General features: G+C 40.7%; 1 protein-coding gene across 1 annotated transcript in view; it reads right to left on the bottom strand.

Moving 5' to 3' along the window:
- Window positions 1-16723, bottom strand: part of LOC127455620 (histone-lysine N-methyltransferase SMYD3-like) — a 230195-nt gene that overhangs the window by 22877 nt on the left and 190595 nt on the right. Inside the window, exons 9-10 of the mRNA XM_051723670.1 lie at window positions 10518-10605; window positions 9505-9679 (exon numbers count right to left, since the gene is read on the bottom strand). Of these exons, the coding sequence (XP_051579630.1) occupies window positions 9505-9679; window positions 10518-10605 (263 nt within the window). The remainder of the gene's footprint in view (window positions 1-9504; window positions 9680-10517; window positions 10606-16723) is intronic.

The following is a 16723-nucleotide window of genomic DNA, read 5'->3' as shown; positions in this document are numbered from 1 at the left end:
CTGTGGCTAAATTGGTTAGGAACAAAGCATCGACTGAACCAGATATTCCATTGCAGCACAATAGTAATGACTTCATGAATTTCTTTACTGATAAAATTGAAATAATCAGAAAATTGGAACTATGCAATCAACTGTCACAGCACTTCAGAAAACAGTGTCTCATAAGTTTACTCACGAGCAACTTCAATCCTTCGCTGTCATAGCTCATGAAGAGCTAACGAAACTTATCAAAAAATCAAAAGCCAAAACGTCCCAAGAAACTTTAAAATAGTAGTTATCAAAGCGCTTAAGAAGCCACAACTTGATCCTGAAGAATTATCTAATTACAGACAGATTTCAAATGAACCATTTACGTATGTCTAAAATACTAGAAAAGGTAGTGTCCTCCCAACTATGATCATTTCTACAGAGAAATGGTATATATGAACAATTTCAGTCAGGATTTAGGCCCCATCACAAAGACGATGCTGCGCTCAAGAGCTCATCATCTTTGCGGGCTCCGAACAAGAGGCCAGACTCGCCATGAGACAAGCCGGCAAACTCATCCGGAAGCCCGACTGGGGCAGATGAGCGTGCTGGGGAATGGGAGGTCCACGAGGGGATACCCGGCAGAGGCGATCCCATTGGGGTCCCCAAATCTCCCCTAGTGCTAGCCGTGCTGGCCTCATACCCGTAGGTAGAAGGACCGAGGCGGGGAGTCACTGGGGTGGCTTGCTTTCTTACAAAAGCAAGCCGCGACCGCAAAGTTGCCATGGTCATGTTCTCGCAATGAGAACATGAACCATCCACAAACGCTGCCTCCATGTGGGTCGCGCCCAGACACGAAAGACAGCGATCATGACCATCCGGAAAGGCATCTTTAAAAAGACGTTCCGTATGTGCTGCTCTTTTAGAGAAATATACTCTTTTAGAGGAAAAAGCTCTTTCAGAAAATATACTCTCTTTGTTTTCTGCCGAAGCGCCCAGGGGCTTTCTCTGCAGTGCACCAGTGCAGAGGAGGGACAAGCCGCTGAAATGCGCAGTCAGATCCAGCAGAGGTGAATGAAGAGTAGAATTCAGCTCAGTGAGCATGACCGTTCGGCTCCGAAGAGAAAATCTGAATGAGTGGTTGCATACCAGCTCCTTTTATACCCGTATGTCCGGGGGAGTGGCATGCAAATACCACTCACCAATTTTCACTGGCCTTTTATCAAAGACCAGAGGTGTCTTGGGCTCCTAAGAGTGACCCCTAGTGTCACTACATCGACACAACGTCGAGTGAGTGACAGATAGGGAACTCTGCATTAAACTGAATGGCATCTACGCTAATGTTATTCTAATGGTTGTTTCCATGTCTCAACCTCAGGATTCATATCCAAGGTTACCAGAGCCGGACAGATTCAGCTCCGTTCCTGCTTGGGGTCGGACTCCACTGCTATGTGTCGCTGAGTGATGAAGACAAACTACAGCCGATGCTAGCCAGACATCACTTCAGTCTTTTGACTTCAGAGGATGAACTGATGCCAACTCCAACTGTAAGACATTGGATACTTCATATGCCACTGCCTGAACCTTGGACTTAATATGGACCCCACTGAACCTCACCGAAATGACCTGCCGGTTGAACTGCGATGCACCTCATTGATCTCTGCCTGCATCACCTTTATCTATTGATGGACTACACTCTTGAAATGGAATACATAGACAATAATTTAATTGCCAACAAAAGCCTTCATCAGCCAACTAACAAAGGATAATGCATCTATGTGAACTTCTGCAGTTAATCCAGGATGGATTTCAAAGACATTAGTCATTAATATTAAAGTTAATAAAAAAGCTTACTTAATTTACAATTTTAAACCATGACTGCACTGTGCACTGCACACAAATAACTAATATTGCCATTATTATCATGTTGTTTAGCCAGAGGGGAACCGATCCCCACAGCGAGCCTGGTTTCTCCCAAGGTTATTTTTCTTCATTAACCAACATCTTATTGAGTTTTGTTTCTTGCCACAGTTGCCTTCAGCTTGCTCGCAGAGGTTCTAAATACAATTATTATTTAATTATTTAATTTGTATACACAATTTACAATCATATTTATTCAAACTACACAATGATCACTCTAAGACTTTTTAGATATTACAGTTAAATTTTTTTGTTAATGCATGATTTCCTGTAAAGCTGCTTTGAAACGATGTGTGTTGTGAAAAGCGCTATACAAATAAATATGACTTGACTTCTAATAATTGCCGGTTCAGAATGCAGTCACAGCTAACACAGGACAAGCCACTTCAAGAAATAATTCAGGATCCCAGACAAGCCCGATAATGAACCTCACAATTCTGAAATGCAGAACAAAAGAGCATGACGAATGCTGAATCGAGCTGTAATGAAATGTTATGAAGCCCTTTTTTACGTGATGACTCGAGCTGTCACTTAAGCAAAGCAGCCTCCATACATCTCAGCCTTGATGTGACTTTCACAGATTTGTAGGCCAAATGTTTGATTGATCAGTGATATGACACCTGATGAGTCTGTTTTCAAGGAAATGAATATCTCTAAAGCAATAAAAATAAAAGGCAAGAATATTTTCAAATAGAGGCATTAAAGTTGAAGTTGTGTGGCTTTTAGTCCATGTCTGTTAGCTTTGAGGCCATCTTTAAACTAGTGTAGTTCTAAACATTGACAAAATGTTAATGTTTAAATAAAATTGTGGTTCATGGCTGTGATGTAAACTAAAAGGTATCGACTATTAAAAAACACACATGTGCTTGGCGAATGTTATGCAATTAATGGAACAATGATTGTATAGCATACAGTGGTTTCAAATTTTAAGTTTAAGGCAGTACTGTCTGTAATTTATGTTGTAGAGTAAAACAAGAAAGTCTCTTCAAGTAATGATAACCAAAGTCTTTCTTCAACTCAAAAAACCCAGTTGAAATTCTTGAGGGAATCCATGGCTCAAAAATGCTCTTTCTATTCCAGGTTTTAGGACTACAAACTGAACAACTCTACAGGAAGTACATCAACATAGGAAAGTAAACTGCACTCGACAAGTCATTTTATTTTGTCTGTAAATATTGGGGGGTAGAATGGATGGGACAAGAGAGAATGGAGTGTCATTCAGTACTTTTACACTCAGTCAAGGCTAACTGTGGTCTGATTAACGTATAAACATGCTGGAAGAAGCAGAGCTACAATCACATTATTTAGGTCTGTAAGACCCCTTTCCCAAAAAAATTGGACTGGTATGATTTTAGTCAGACTAACACAGAAATTTGACATGTTAAGTTCTGCGATTAATAATTGAGTGTTTAAAGCGTATAAAAAAAAAAACTAAAAACTAAAACAAAACAAATGCAATTAATGCAGTATCTGTTTTTTCTCTTCATGAAACTTCACTAATGACATTACTATTGCAAATAGAGAACAGGGAGCCCTGCAACAGATGGCATGGCCCCCACAAATCCCCCCACTGAACATCGTGTCAGTCTGAGATTACATAAAGAGACAGAAGCAATTGAGACAGCCTAAACAGGTAGAAGAACTGGAACATCCTAACTGCCAACAACCAAGAAAAACTGTGTCCAGGTGTACCTAGGAGAATTGGTGCTGTTTTAATGGCAAAGGTGGTCACACCGAATATTGATTTAACTTTTTTATGTTTACTGGACTTTGTATGACATAAAGTGATAAATGAAAACTATTTATGTCATTAATTTTGAAGACATCCTCACTATGTAACATTTTTCACAAGTGCCTAAAACTTTTGCACAGTATTATATGTCCTGGAGCATAATAACCACGGGAGCAGATTTACTGTACAGAGAATGGAGGCTTCACCCGCAAGCGGTGATCCAGGTGTGGGAGAGATAAGGGCAAGCTGCCATATCCCTTTGCATCGCACGAAAACACTCGCTCACTGTCATCTGAACCAGTGTAGTGTGTGCAGAAAGGAGACAGAACGGCAGCCAGAGAAAATAATAGTTTTCAGATTTTAAACTTCAGAAAATAAATCATTTCATCATTCAATTTGGTTTGTATCTTTATAGTGTCCAATAATGCATTGGCAATGTACACTTGAGTTTTTCTTGTCAATAAAGCTTGATATAAATCGAATCTGTTCATTTGATCCTTATTATTAAAAAAGTCCACTGAAAAACACCAGGTGATTGTGCCAAACATTTAACTGATCAAATTAAATCAAATCACTTTTATTGTCACACAACCATATACACAAGTGCAATAGCGGGTGAAAGTCTTGGGTGCAGTTTCAAGCAACATAGCAGTCATGACATTGATGAGATTTATACCAATTTACAATAAACAGATTTACACATCACAATTTACATATCTAATATACACATAATTACACACAACACAATATACAAATAATAATATACAATGTACAGTATACAATACACACAATATAGAATACACATACAATATAGAATACACATTATACAATAAAAATAGTATATATAGTATATATAAAATATACAGTAGGTTGTATTATCGGTTGATCGTCAGTTGCCAGTGTGTTGTTGAGAGAGAATATAATTTATGACAGTCCAGTGTGAGATAATAAGATTAATAAAGTGCTGTGCTGATGTATATTGATCGTGAGAGATCAAGAGTTCAGAAGTCTGATTGCTTGGGGGAAGAAGATGTCATGAAGTCGGCTGGTGCGGGTCCCAATGCTGCGATACCGTCTGCCTGATGGTAGCAGTGAGAGCAGCCCATGGCTTGGGTGGCTGGAGTCTATGATGATCCTCCAAGATTTTTTCACACACCGCCTGGTATATATGTCCTGGAGGGAGGGAAGCTCACCTCTGATGATGTGTCTGGCAGTTCGCACCACACTTTACAGGGCTTTGCGGTTGTGGGCGGTGCTATTGCCGTACCAGGCAGTGATGCAGCCAGTCAGGATGCTCTCTACAGTGCTGGTGTAGAACCATGTGAGGATGTGGTGGTTCATTCCAAACTTCCTCAGCCGTCTCAGGAAGAGGCACTGAAGAGGCGCTGATGAGCCTTCTTCACAACGGCCTCAGTGTGGACGGACCATGTGAGTTTCTCAGTGATGTGGACACCAAGGAACTTGAAGCTACTGACTCTCTCCACCGGTGCTCCATTGATGGTGATGGGACTGTGTTCTCTGTCTTTTCTCCTGAAGTCCACCACAAGCTCCTTTGTCTTGCTGAAGTTGAGGGAGAGGTTGTGCTCCTGACACCAGCGTGTCAGAGTGTGCACCTCCTCTCTGTAGGCCGTTTCATCATTGTCAGTGATCAGACCTACCACCGTCGTATCATCAGCAAACTTAATGATGGCATTGGAGCTATGTGTTGCCACACAGTCATGTGTGTACAGGGAATACAGGAGTGGGCTGAGAACACAGCCCTGTGGGGCTCCAGTGTTGAGGGTCAGTGATGAGGAGATGTTGCTGTCCATTCTAACCACCTGGCATCTGCTTGACAGGAAGTCCAGGATCCAGCTGCACAGCAAGCTGTTTAAGCTCAGAGCCCGGAGTTTCACATAAAGCTTGGAGGGCACTATGGTGTTGAATGCTGAGCCGTAGTCTACAAACAGCATTCTCACATAAGTGTTCCTTTTTTCCAGGTGGGAGAGCGCAGTGTGTATTGTAGATGCAATGGCATCATCAGTGGAGCGGTTGTTGCGGTAAGCAAACTGCAATGGTTCCAGTGATGGAGGCAGCACAGAGCAGATGTAATCTCTGATTAGTCTCTCAAAGCATTTGCTGATGATGGGGGTCAGAGCAACAGGACGTCAGTGATTTAAGCAAGTGATTTCGGATTGCTTTGGTACAGGCACAACGGTGGACGTTTTAAAGCATGTGGGGACCACAGACAAGGAGAGGGAAAGGTTGAAAATGTCCGTAAAACACCAGCCAGTTGGTTCGCGCACGCTCTGATGATGCGGCCCAGAATGCCGTCTGGACCCACGGCTTTGCGGATATTCACCTGTCGGAAGGATCGGGTTACATCTGCTACAGAGATGGAGAGTGAACTAACCTCTGTAGCTTCGGTCGCGAGAGCTCTCTCCGCGAGGGCGGTGTTATTTCCCTCGAAACGAGCATAAAACGTATTGAGCTCATCCGGGAGAGAGGCAGCGGTGTTCATGGCGGAGTTTTTATTTCCTTTAAAGTCCTTCAATCTTGTCCCTGTACTGGCGTTTGGCTGCTCTGATAGTTTTGCGGAGGGCATAACTGGCTTGTTTATGCTCCTCTGCATTCCCAGAATTAAAAGCGGAGGTCCGCGCATCAAGTGCAGCGCGAACATCGCTATTTGTCCATGGCTTCTGGTTGGGGTACATCCGTATTGTTTTGGTTGGAACAACATCCTCTACGCACTTTCTGATGAAACACGTCACACTATCAGCGTAAAGCTCGATGTCGTCATCAGAGGCGGACCGGAACATCTCCCAGTCCGCGTGATCAAAACAGTCTTGTAGCGTGGAATCTGACTGGTCCGACCAGCACTGGATCGTTCTGAGGGTGGGTGCTTCCTGTTTCAGTTTCTGCCTGTTAGCGGGCAGAAGCAGAATGGAAGAGTGGTCTGATTTGCCAAATGGTGGGTGGGGGAGGGATTTGTAGCCATCCCGGAAAGGAGAGTAGCAATGGTCCAAAACCCGGTCCCCTCGTGTGTTGAAACTGATGTGTTGGTGGTATTTTGGTGCAATTGATTTAAAATTGGCTTTGTTAAAGTCCCCGGTCACAATGAACGCCAGGGTGCGCGGTTTCCTGCTTGCTTATAATCCCGTACATTTCCTTGAGTGCCCGGTCTGTGTTGGCTTGTGGCAGGATGTACACAGCAGTGATAATGACTGTCTGCTCGGTGGACGGAGAACCCCGCGGGTTCGATGTGGAATCTGGAATCTCAGCAGACATCCAAGTTTCTGTTAGGCAGATAATGCAGCAGTCCCTCGTCTCTCGTTGGAAAGAGATCCACGCTCTCAGCTCGCAGAACTTGTTGTCCAGAGACTGAACATTTGCCAGTAGAATACTGGGTAGCGGGGGTCGATTTGCGCGACGTCTTACTCTGATGAGAACGCCGGCCCTTTTCCTTCTGCGTTTCCGCGGCCGGGCTGCCCAGACAAAGGGCTCCACTGGCGTGTTTGTAAACAGCGGATCGGCATTGAGGAATTTTTGGTGTGCTATTGCAGAACCAATGTCCAAAAGTGTTTGTCTGTCGTAGACAAAAAGGCAGACAACATCCAAGAACTACAGTATGCTCACTGATTTTATGGTATGTATACATAACTTGTATCAAAAATGTATACCTGTAAAAATGTGTCTAAAACTCTACTCTAAAAAAACTGAACATTTTAATGCAAATATATCCTTGGAGAAGGCAAGCAAAGCAATAATTTTAAAATAAAAAATTATCAGTGTCAGAATCAGAATGAGCTTTATTGCCAAGTATGCTTACACATACAAAGATTTTGTCTTGGTGACAGGAGCTTCCAGTGTACAACAATACAAAAACAATACACAAACAGCAGCAAGACAGATAATGATAAAAAATAAAAAATAAAAACTAATTATACACATACGTACATACACACACATACATACATACACACGTACACATGGGTAGTCTGAACGATATTCAACAAAAAATACCAAAGAGTTGAAATGCATTGGTGTGCAGTATTTATCTTTCTTTATGATGTGCATTTATCTTGGCAAAACATCCATCACAATTTTTCCTTTTCCCTGTATTTCCAACCCTCCTTCAACACCATAAACATTAATCAGACACACTATTAAGCCATAAAATAGGAGCGCAGCAGGTAATTTAAAAGCTTATTCAAGCTTTGCATGAGCTGGCATTGGACAAGGTCCAGCACTGTAGAAAAATAACAATGCATTCATATTTCCACAATTTGACAGTGGTAGATCTGTCAGGCAATTTCACTTACTCAAACACCCAATGCACCTAAAGCTTGAATGTGACTATTTCTTTACAGTCTACTTTTGGATTTGGTGGAAATCACTGGAGCGCCACCGTTACTACAAATGGATATCTGTGGGAGCTTGAAGTCAATAATCTCTTTGTGTTTAGCCCGGAGGTATGTATTATTCTCAGCACTATGGGAAAGAGACCTTTCGAAAAGTCTTTTTCCAACAACCACAAATGGAACTCCACAATAGAAGAGTCCCAAACCAAGAGCAAGTGGAGACACGCCTACAGAAAATCTTCTGTGTTACTTGAGTGCACAAAACCAGATGAGAATGCTTAAATGAAAGGACCAGTGACCATTGGTTCTCCACGCCCCATAGGATCTCCTATAGTGGCTACTGTGCACAATGCTGAGATAGGTGTCATGCAGATTGATTCAGTGCAAGTTGGTGATGAATATCTTCCAGCAGTAGAAATCTCCTGGGGTCTGCCCTTTCTTAAATGTATCTATTTGTTCCATTAAAACACAAGAGAGCTGAAGACGTTTTTTGATGAAGGTTACAGAAGAGCCCCATGGTATTGCTGGAGGCACCATATTGTATGTTAGTAAGGTATAGAACTCATTGCACAATCATTGTAAATGTAAATAGTAGCCGAATACAATCATCTTCATAATCTAAAGGGCTTTTTGAACCTGTGTTAAGGCCACTTTTAACCCTGGGTTATGCATAATTTCTCACTTGTACTTTTGAAAGGGGCTTAAAACCCTGGGTTATGAAATCTTGGTCCATAGGCAAACTAGCAAATGCGCTAGCTGGAGTGATGAAGAGGCAGTGTTTTTAGTATGTTTCAGAAGATTTAAGGCAACCAGATCAGATTTATGTGACAACATTTCCAAAGATTTACAAGCAGTTATTATTTATTATTAAAAACGGGTTGTCTGTCCAGCTCATGCTGTGCTTATCCAATCTCATTAATATGTAAATAAGAGCTTTAACCCAGAGTTTGCAAATGTTCTGAGTGAAGTCTCAAAACTGACTTCCCAGAATGTATTATTTACTTAAGGTAAAGTGTGAACAGTGTGAAATATGCATGACGTTTACCCAGGATTATGTTAACCCAATATTAAAATGACCCTGAGTTAATAATTTGAAGTGCATAAACCCCATAATTCATAATGATCTAATTGAGCAAGGGTGCATCCCATCAGATTCAAATGTGGTATGTGACTACAATATTAATATGATGGCAAAAAAAAAAAAAAAAATGGTGTTGAATAGACAAAAAACATTCTTAATACAGTGTCATCAGTGCTACATTAATTGTAATGACAAACTGCAATTTAAATACAGTGATAAAAATAGTCTCTGAGGGGCTGTATACTTGCTTTATACTGCCTACTGGCTTAAACAAAAGCTGCACATGTCTATTTTTGGTCTAGATGTGAGCGAGTCTGTGTGATTCAAAGTTATAATGGGACTTTTAAAGATAAGAGTGTGAGATGGAGGTGTATTCCACTGAGAACTCTTTCACAGAAAATTTGCCAGTGTAGATGCAGAGAGAAAATAGAACTTTTAAGACGTACACACTCACAAACACTTACTTGTAAGGTTCCAGAGCCCTATTGCCATATTCCAATGCTTTCTCATAGTAATCCAGGCTGATGCAAGCATCCATGGCCAGATCCAGCAACCTGAGCAAATAGATGTTCCTGTCTGGAACAACATCAGTATATCTGTCCAAAAGAGCCTGGCTCTCTCGCAGTAACTCCTCCCAGTCTTTAGTTCAAAACAGTAAAGGACACAATACGAAAGAAAAAGAAAAGTATTAAGATAACCCTGCTGAAAAAGTCGCTTAATCTCATTTCCATGTTGTTCAAGGCCCTAGCAGGGAAAAAAATGGCTTAAACCAGCATAAGATGACTTAGCTAGTTTTAACTTTCCAGCCAGGACAAGCTGGTCTTCAGCTGGTCTAACTGGTCTCCCTGCCTGGCCAAGCTTGTGTTCAGCTGGTTTAGCTGGTTGGCCAGCTGGTCTCAAACACTGACAAGCTGAAAAGTGCAAATTGACCAGCAGTACCAGGCTGGGAGACCAGCTAAGACCAGCAAACAAGTTTAAGCTGGTTTAAGATGTTTTTTCCCCAGGTTAATTTATGCTGTTTACAGTTAGTGTGGTGTGGGTTTAGTTGGTAGACCAGCAAACTGTTGGACCAGCATGGTCTTTCTGGTAAAGCTGGCTGACAAAGAAAGTCTTGCTAGTTTAGAAGCCTAGTAGGGACTCCAGCACACTAGCATCCAAAAACAATCTACTCTGGTCTTTTCAGCAAGAAAAACCTGCATTTTCTTTTATACATCAAACATGTGGCCAAGGGGTAAAAGCAAGTGAGCTAGACAGATCTGACAGTTTTGCCCCTCACACCTTTGGCTTTTATCTCTTAGAATGATAAGACAACAGTATCCGGCATAGTTGCATCAACAGAGTCTAGGAATTGATACAAGAGCAAAAACGCCACAGGCTGATTCATTTCTAAACACACTGCTTAATATTCTAAGACAAGAATCACATGAACTGCAGCCTGGACCTCAGTGTCAGGCACTTAAGACCTGGTAAAGGATACTCTGCTCTGACTGAAGATGCTCCACGTGAGGGATGGTGTCTCTTAAGAAAGTCCACGCTGTCTTCTCTCCAGCCAGCATGTCACAGTCCTGCTCACAAAACAATATCAATTATATAAATGATTTAAAGGAATTCCTGTGAATAGCAGAAAAAAAATCTCAAAAACAACAATGCTCTTATTGTCAACAGATCAAGTGAATTAAGTGGTTTATGTTTATTTTTTGGCAGAGTTGGGTTAGTCACTTAAAAATAATCCACTGTAAATTACTTCTATGAAACTGTACTCAGATTACTTTACTAATTACTTCATTGAAAAAGTCATCATGTTTCTAATTACTTTGCTTTTAAAGAAAGGCTTGCATTTTTCTGCTCAAGGAATTCAAAATAAGTTCTTTATTTCCTTCTTGTTTATTGCTGGAATGCAATTCATACACTCAACACCAAATATTTCTCCTTTAAAATGGCTCTTTAGGGGGCAACCTGCCCTTCAGCTGTCACAGAAACACAAAAATACATACATATGAACATAATTCACTGTAAGCTCTTTCGCAGAACTGCTTTGACCTAAATAGATGTTTTTCATCATGTCATTCTAACTGATTTTAAAAACAAATCTTGATTTCTATTAGAAAAAGTAATGTACCATGGTACAGTGAGAGTATCAGATGGTAATACCATGCTACTGTTTGATTACCACATTCATATATAATGGTATTCATGGTACTGTAAGTTACTCTTTGGTACTTTAAGGTACTTCAAAGGATACTGTAGTATTCCCATTATGGCGGTCCAAAATGCACTGTATTACCATGGTATACACTGTTTATATTTTTTGTTGTTGCCTGATTTATACCTAAAAAAAAGCCAGGTCTGGCTCTAATACTAAGATATAAGGTGGGTCGTAGGACCCTCCGGTTGGGCCAAACAGTTGGAGGGGTGGGGGTGTGGTTGCCATGGTGGGCCAAGCTCATGACTGGGTGGGACAGGCCCACCCAGGCCCCCATGTGGAGCCGGGCCTGCTAAAAGCTTAAAATGTCACATCTGCAAACATCTGTAAAAACATCTGTTTTCTTTATATATATATATATATATATATATATATATATATATATATATATATATATATATATATATATATATATTTTATGCTAATACCATGGTTTGTTTTTTTGTCCGGTTCTTTAATGGAGGTAGACAGAGTTCCACTTGACACTGCTGGACAAAACCTGGATGACTTACTTTAATTACTAGCATATTAACAAGGTTTTACCCTTATATTTCACTCTTACAATGTATTTATAATGCTTTTTCACACCACATTAGAAGAATGTTCTGAGGCGAGAGAATTTACCGGAAAGTGTGAGTACATTTGATACTAAAAAATGGACTTAATTATCGATCCAAGTTCTGCAGAAGAAAGAGGTCACCATGAATATATGTATGAATAGGGCACATTGAAAAACAAATTTGTATTCCACATAAACTCAGCTTATCTGATTTGACAAAACAGCATTAAACTTCCCAGTAGGAAGCATTTCATGGACCCAAACTGTAACCATTTCAGCTTTTTTTGTTTATCCCTGAGTTGAATTCATATAAAGTACCAAATTCAGTACTTTACTGATCAAATTAAGTCAGAGAAAAAAAATCAGAAAATGTAAACACACCAAGCTGCGCAAATCTTGTTAGGTAAGTGTTGTTGTTCAAGAATACTGAGTGCATACAAAGCATTCAAGCTTTATAAATGATTCATCATGAGGAGTGCAAGCTGTCCAAAAACTGGGAGAAATATATGTGTATGTCATGAGAGGCCAAAAACCCGCAGGCCATCTGCCAATGAATGGCACTCACTTCCTGAAGTTTTCACCTGGCTGAAATCCGCTGCTTTAAAGGGATAATTCATCCAAAAATGAAACTTCTGTCATTATTTACTGATCCTGATGTCATTTAAATCCTGTATGCTGCCATTAACACCTATTATTTCCATGGAACACATCTGTCAAGCTCCAAAAAGGACCAAAAATACTAAAAAAAAAAAAACCCACACAATTAAAATAGTCTGCATGACTTGTGCATTATATTCCAAGTCTTCTGAAGCTATAAGACATACAAAATTTTAGTCATTATTCACTGATAATCTTCCCCTCTGCCAAAGCTCTTCGCAACTAAAAAACAGCGCACTTAAGTTTGGTTGTTACACATGTGAGAACCAATGATGTTTTGGCATCAATGATGTTGATATGGCAGTTTTAATTTTAGACGTGAATGCAGGCAAGACGTGAGAGTTAGTTGAGTGGAAAACTTGGAATGTAGTGCATGAGTTGCATGGAATAATTGGTGGTGCTTTATGTGTTTGTCTTTTTTTTTATTGTGACACGTAGTCACTTTAAAATGTTGTGGTATGTAAAGAATTGCATAAATATTCCACAAATTTTTTAACTTTTGTGTTCCACTGAAAAAATAACATCATATGGGTTTGGAATGACATGAGGGTGAGTGAACAATCACAGAATATTTTTTGGGTTAACTATTCCTGAGCCTGTGAATCTGGCCAATGCAGGAAACAGTATTAAAACTGATTACAGGACATTACATAATTTCTGAACATGGTAAACATGCCAAAACATCACCAAATCAGCGTCATACTGCCAATCACACCAAATCCTTTCCACTCAAATATAAGACTACAGCTTATGGCGTCAAGGCTTGACATCAAGGCAGACTAAACACACAAACTTTATACCTGCTCTGTACTAGACACAGACTGCACATTACGTCAGATTCCATTTTACATTCTGGGCGAATCACTGTAGCAATGAAACAGCCTTGAAGCTTGAAATTACACTTCTAATTGCTGCTTGCACAAAAGGGACTGTCCAGGATGCAAACACTTCTCTATTTAGTTCTCCTTTTCAATGAAGCCATTCCTCTTCATAAAATGAACAGTATAATTACAGGGAAAAAGCCATGCATCAAACTGTAGCCTGCAGGCTGTGGTTCAGACTTTGTTTATTATTGTGTAAATTCAATAATCATATAATTCATTACAGTACTGATTAGAGTGCATTGGATTCAAAGATGCCTGTGAAAAGAGCATGGGAGGAAGTCTAATGATTAAAAAAAAAAAAGGTCTACTACTGTAAGTAAGAAACAGTACAATATTTTGTTGTAGCCAGACTGTTGACTATCAGCAAAAAAAATATTTCCACTTTGCAGCTTATTCTAAGAGTAGTCAGATACATCTGTCTAGTGCATGCTGACATGAAAAAAAAAAAAAAAAAATGCTTTTTAAAATTAAAAGAGTAGAACAGACAAACTAAAAAACTCATTCGGTGTGAATGGACCGTATGGTTAACACACTATTTGAGAAACAGATTGGTAATAAGGTGATGTGGAAAAAAGCACTTTGTTTTAACGAAATCACTGTGCAAACCACAAAGCAGAGTCAGGCATGGCCAGACAGCCCCTTTGTAAAAGAAAGAACATCTGTGACCCCTACAAACACTGTCAGGATAAATCACATCTCCAGACACCACTTATTCTGAGAAGGTGATAACCAGCCAGACTCGTCCCTTTAACTTACCATATACAGTTGCTCTATTGTTCAAGTGTGTCAGTATGATTATGTTTGTGTCCTAGTGCAGTCACTCAGGTTGTCAGATTACCGCAAAGCTGGTGGTGAATCAACAAGCCCCTCTCATCAGAACATCATCAGTGTACTACTTTAAAAACCTCACCTGTAATTACCTCATGCCCTGATGCACAATGAGAGGCTTTGAAGGAGTGTGATGATGAGAAATGTGCTGAACAATAAAAACAGATCAGGTAGTTTTACAAATGGCAATGGTAAAATCCAAACTAGAATTTTACATCTTCACCACTACATTTAAAAATGGAATTGGTGCATGCCTATGCAAACCTTGGAGTCACAATGATGGAGTATGCATGACAATATTTCCATAATTTTCTATATTTCAATGTTATACTGGTAAGTCTGAGCAGTCTGTCAATATACTGTAAGTCTAAGATTATGGGATTTTTTCTTCCGTTTTATCGTACGCCAAGACAAAATCGGCACATAATTAGAGGTATCATTTACGGCCGTAGCACAAACTGTGCAGGGCAAGTTAGGGGCTGTTCATACCTAACATGTTTTTTATCAGTTTGCACTGTTTTTTAATTGTGTGCTAACATGCCAAATACATACATACATACACACACACACACACACACACACACACATATATATTTATATATATACATATATATATATATATATATATATATATATATATATATATATATATATATATATATATATATATATGTCTTGCTGTTTTCTGCATCTCACACAAGCGCGCTACGTTTTTTACATGCCGTGTCAAGTAAAAAATAATTTCAACTCTTAAAAACGACTCTCGAGACATCTGCATTCTGTTCTATTTGTTGTGCTGCATCTAGCTTTTTATAGTGCTAAAACAAATTTTGGTCTGAACAGCCTCTTAGGTGACCTATCACTAAATTTCCACTAATAAAGATAAGCCAAAACCTGTTAAACATATGAACTGGATGGATGGATAGATGGATGTGCGGTTGGACGGATTTGCGAATGGATGGATGAACAGATGGACAGATATATGTATGTATGGAAGAATGGATGAATAGACGAATGGATGGATGAATGGATGGATGGACAGATGGATGAATGCATGGATGGATGGATGGAAGATGGACGAATGGATGGACAGACTAACAGAAGGATGGAAGGACGATAGATGGATGGACAGAAGGATGGACAGATGGATGAATGGATGGATGGACAGCTGAATGGTTGGATGGATGGATGGAAAGACGGACATATGCACAAATGGACGGATGGACAGACAAATGGATTGCAGGAAGGACGGATGGATGAATGAACTAATGGATGGACAGGTGGATGAATGGATGTATGGATGGATGAATGGATGGTTGGATGATGAATGGAAAAATGGATGGAAGGATAAATGGATGGATGGACAGACGGACAAAAGGATGGATGGATGGACGAATGGATGGATGAATGGACAAATGGATGGATGGACAGGTGAATGGATGGATGGATAGAAGGATGGATGGATGGACGGAAGGGTGGATGGATGGATGGATGGATGAATGGACGAATGGATGGATGGATGGACGAGTGAATGGATGGATGGACGGACAGGTGAATGGATGGATGGACGGATGGGTGAATGGATGGATGGGTGGGTGGATGAATGGATGGATGAATGGATTGATGGATGGACGGGCAGAAGGACAGATGGATGAATGGATGAATGGACAAATGGATGCATAGATGCGAACGCTGATGCTTCTCTCGCAGATGAGCCTAACAATTTTTATGCTCACTTCGAGGCTGCAGTTTACTGCGCTAACAGTGCTGACAGTGCCAATACTGATAACGACTGATTGTATGCGGAGAGCATTAACGATGGAAACGCGTTCACCATAATAGAGTGCGACGTGAGAAAGGCTTTCCGGAGAGTGAACATCAGGAAGGCAGCAGGACCAGATGGAATTTCAGGTTGGGTCCTCAGGGCCTGCGCTGACCAGCTAGCACCAGTGTTCACATAGATATTCAACCTCTCCCTGGAACAGTCAGTAATTCCATCCTGCTTTAAACAGTCCGTCATTGTTCCTGTCCTGAAGAAACCCCAACCTTCCTGCCTTAATGACTATTGACCTGTAGCACTGACTTCAATTGTGATGAAGTGCTTTGAAAGACTGGTCAGAGACTTCATCACCTCCTCACTACCTGACACCCTGGATCCCTTACAGTTCGCTTACTGTCCAAATCCCTCAACGGACGATGCCATCACACATCTCCTCCACACAGTCCTAGATCATCTGGACAAGAGGAAGGGAAATTATATTAAAATGCTCTTTGTTGATTACAGTTCAGCTTTTAATACTCCAACCAAGTTGGAGGACCTAGGATTTAGCCCATCTCTGCGTCAGTGGATCTCCAACTTCCTGACTGACAGGCCACAAGCAGTAAGGGTGGGCAGACATGTCTGGACCCCCCCCCTCAGCACTGGAGCCCCCCATGGTTGTGTTCTAAGCCCCCTGCAGTGCTCATTGTACACTTATGTGTGGCCACTTCTAACTCCACCATCATTGTCAAGTTTGCTGACGGCACTGTTGTGGTGGGCCTGATCTCTGATA

Source organism: Myxocyprinus asiaticus, chromosome 17, assembly GCF_019703515.2.
Source record: "Myxocyprinus asiaticus isolate MX2 ecotype Aquarium Trade chromosome 17, UBuf_Myxa_2, whole genome shotgun sequence".
NCBI lineage: Eukaryota > Metazoa > Chordata > Actinopteri > Cypriniformes > Catostomidae > Myxocyprinus > Myxocyprinus asiaticus.
This window is presented reverse-complemented; position numbering and strand designations above follow the sequence as displayed.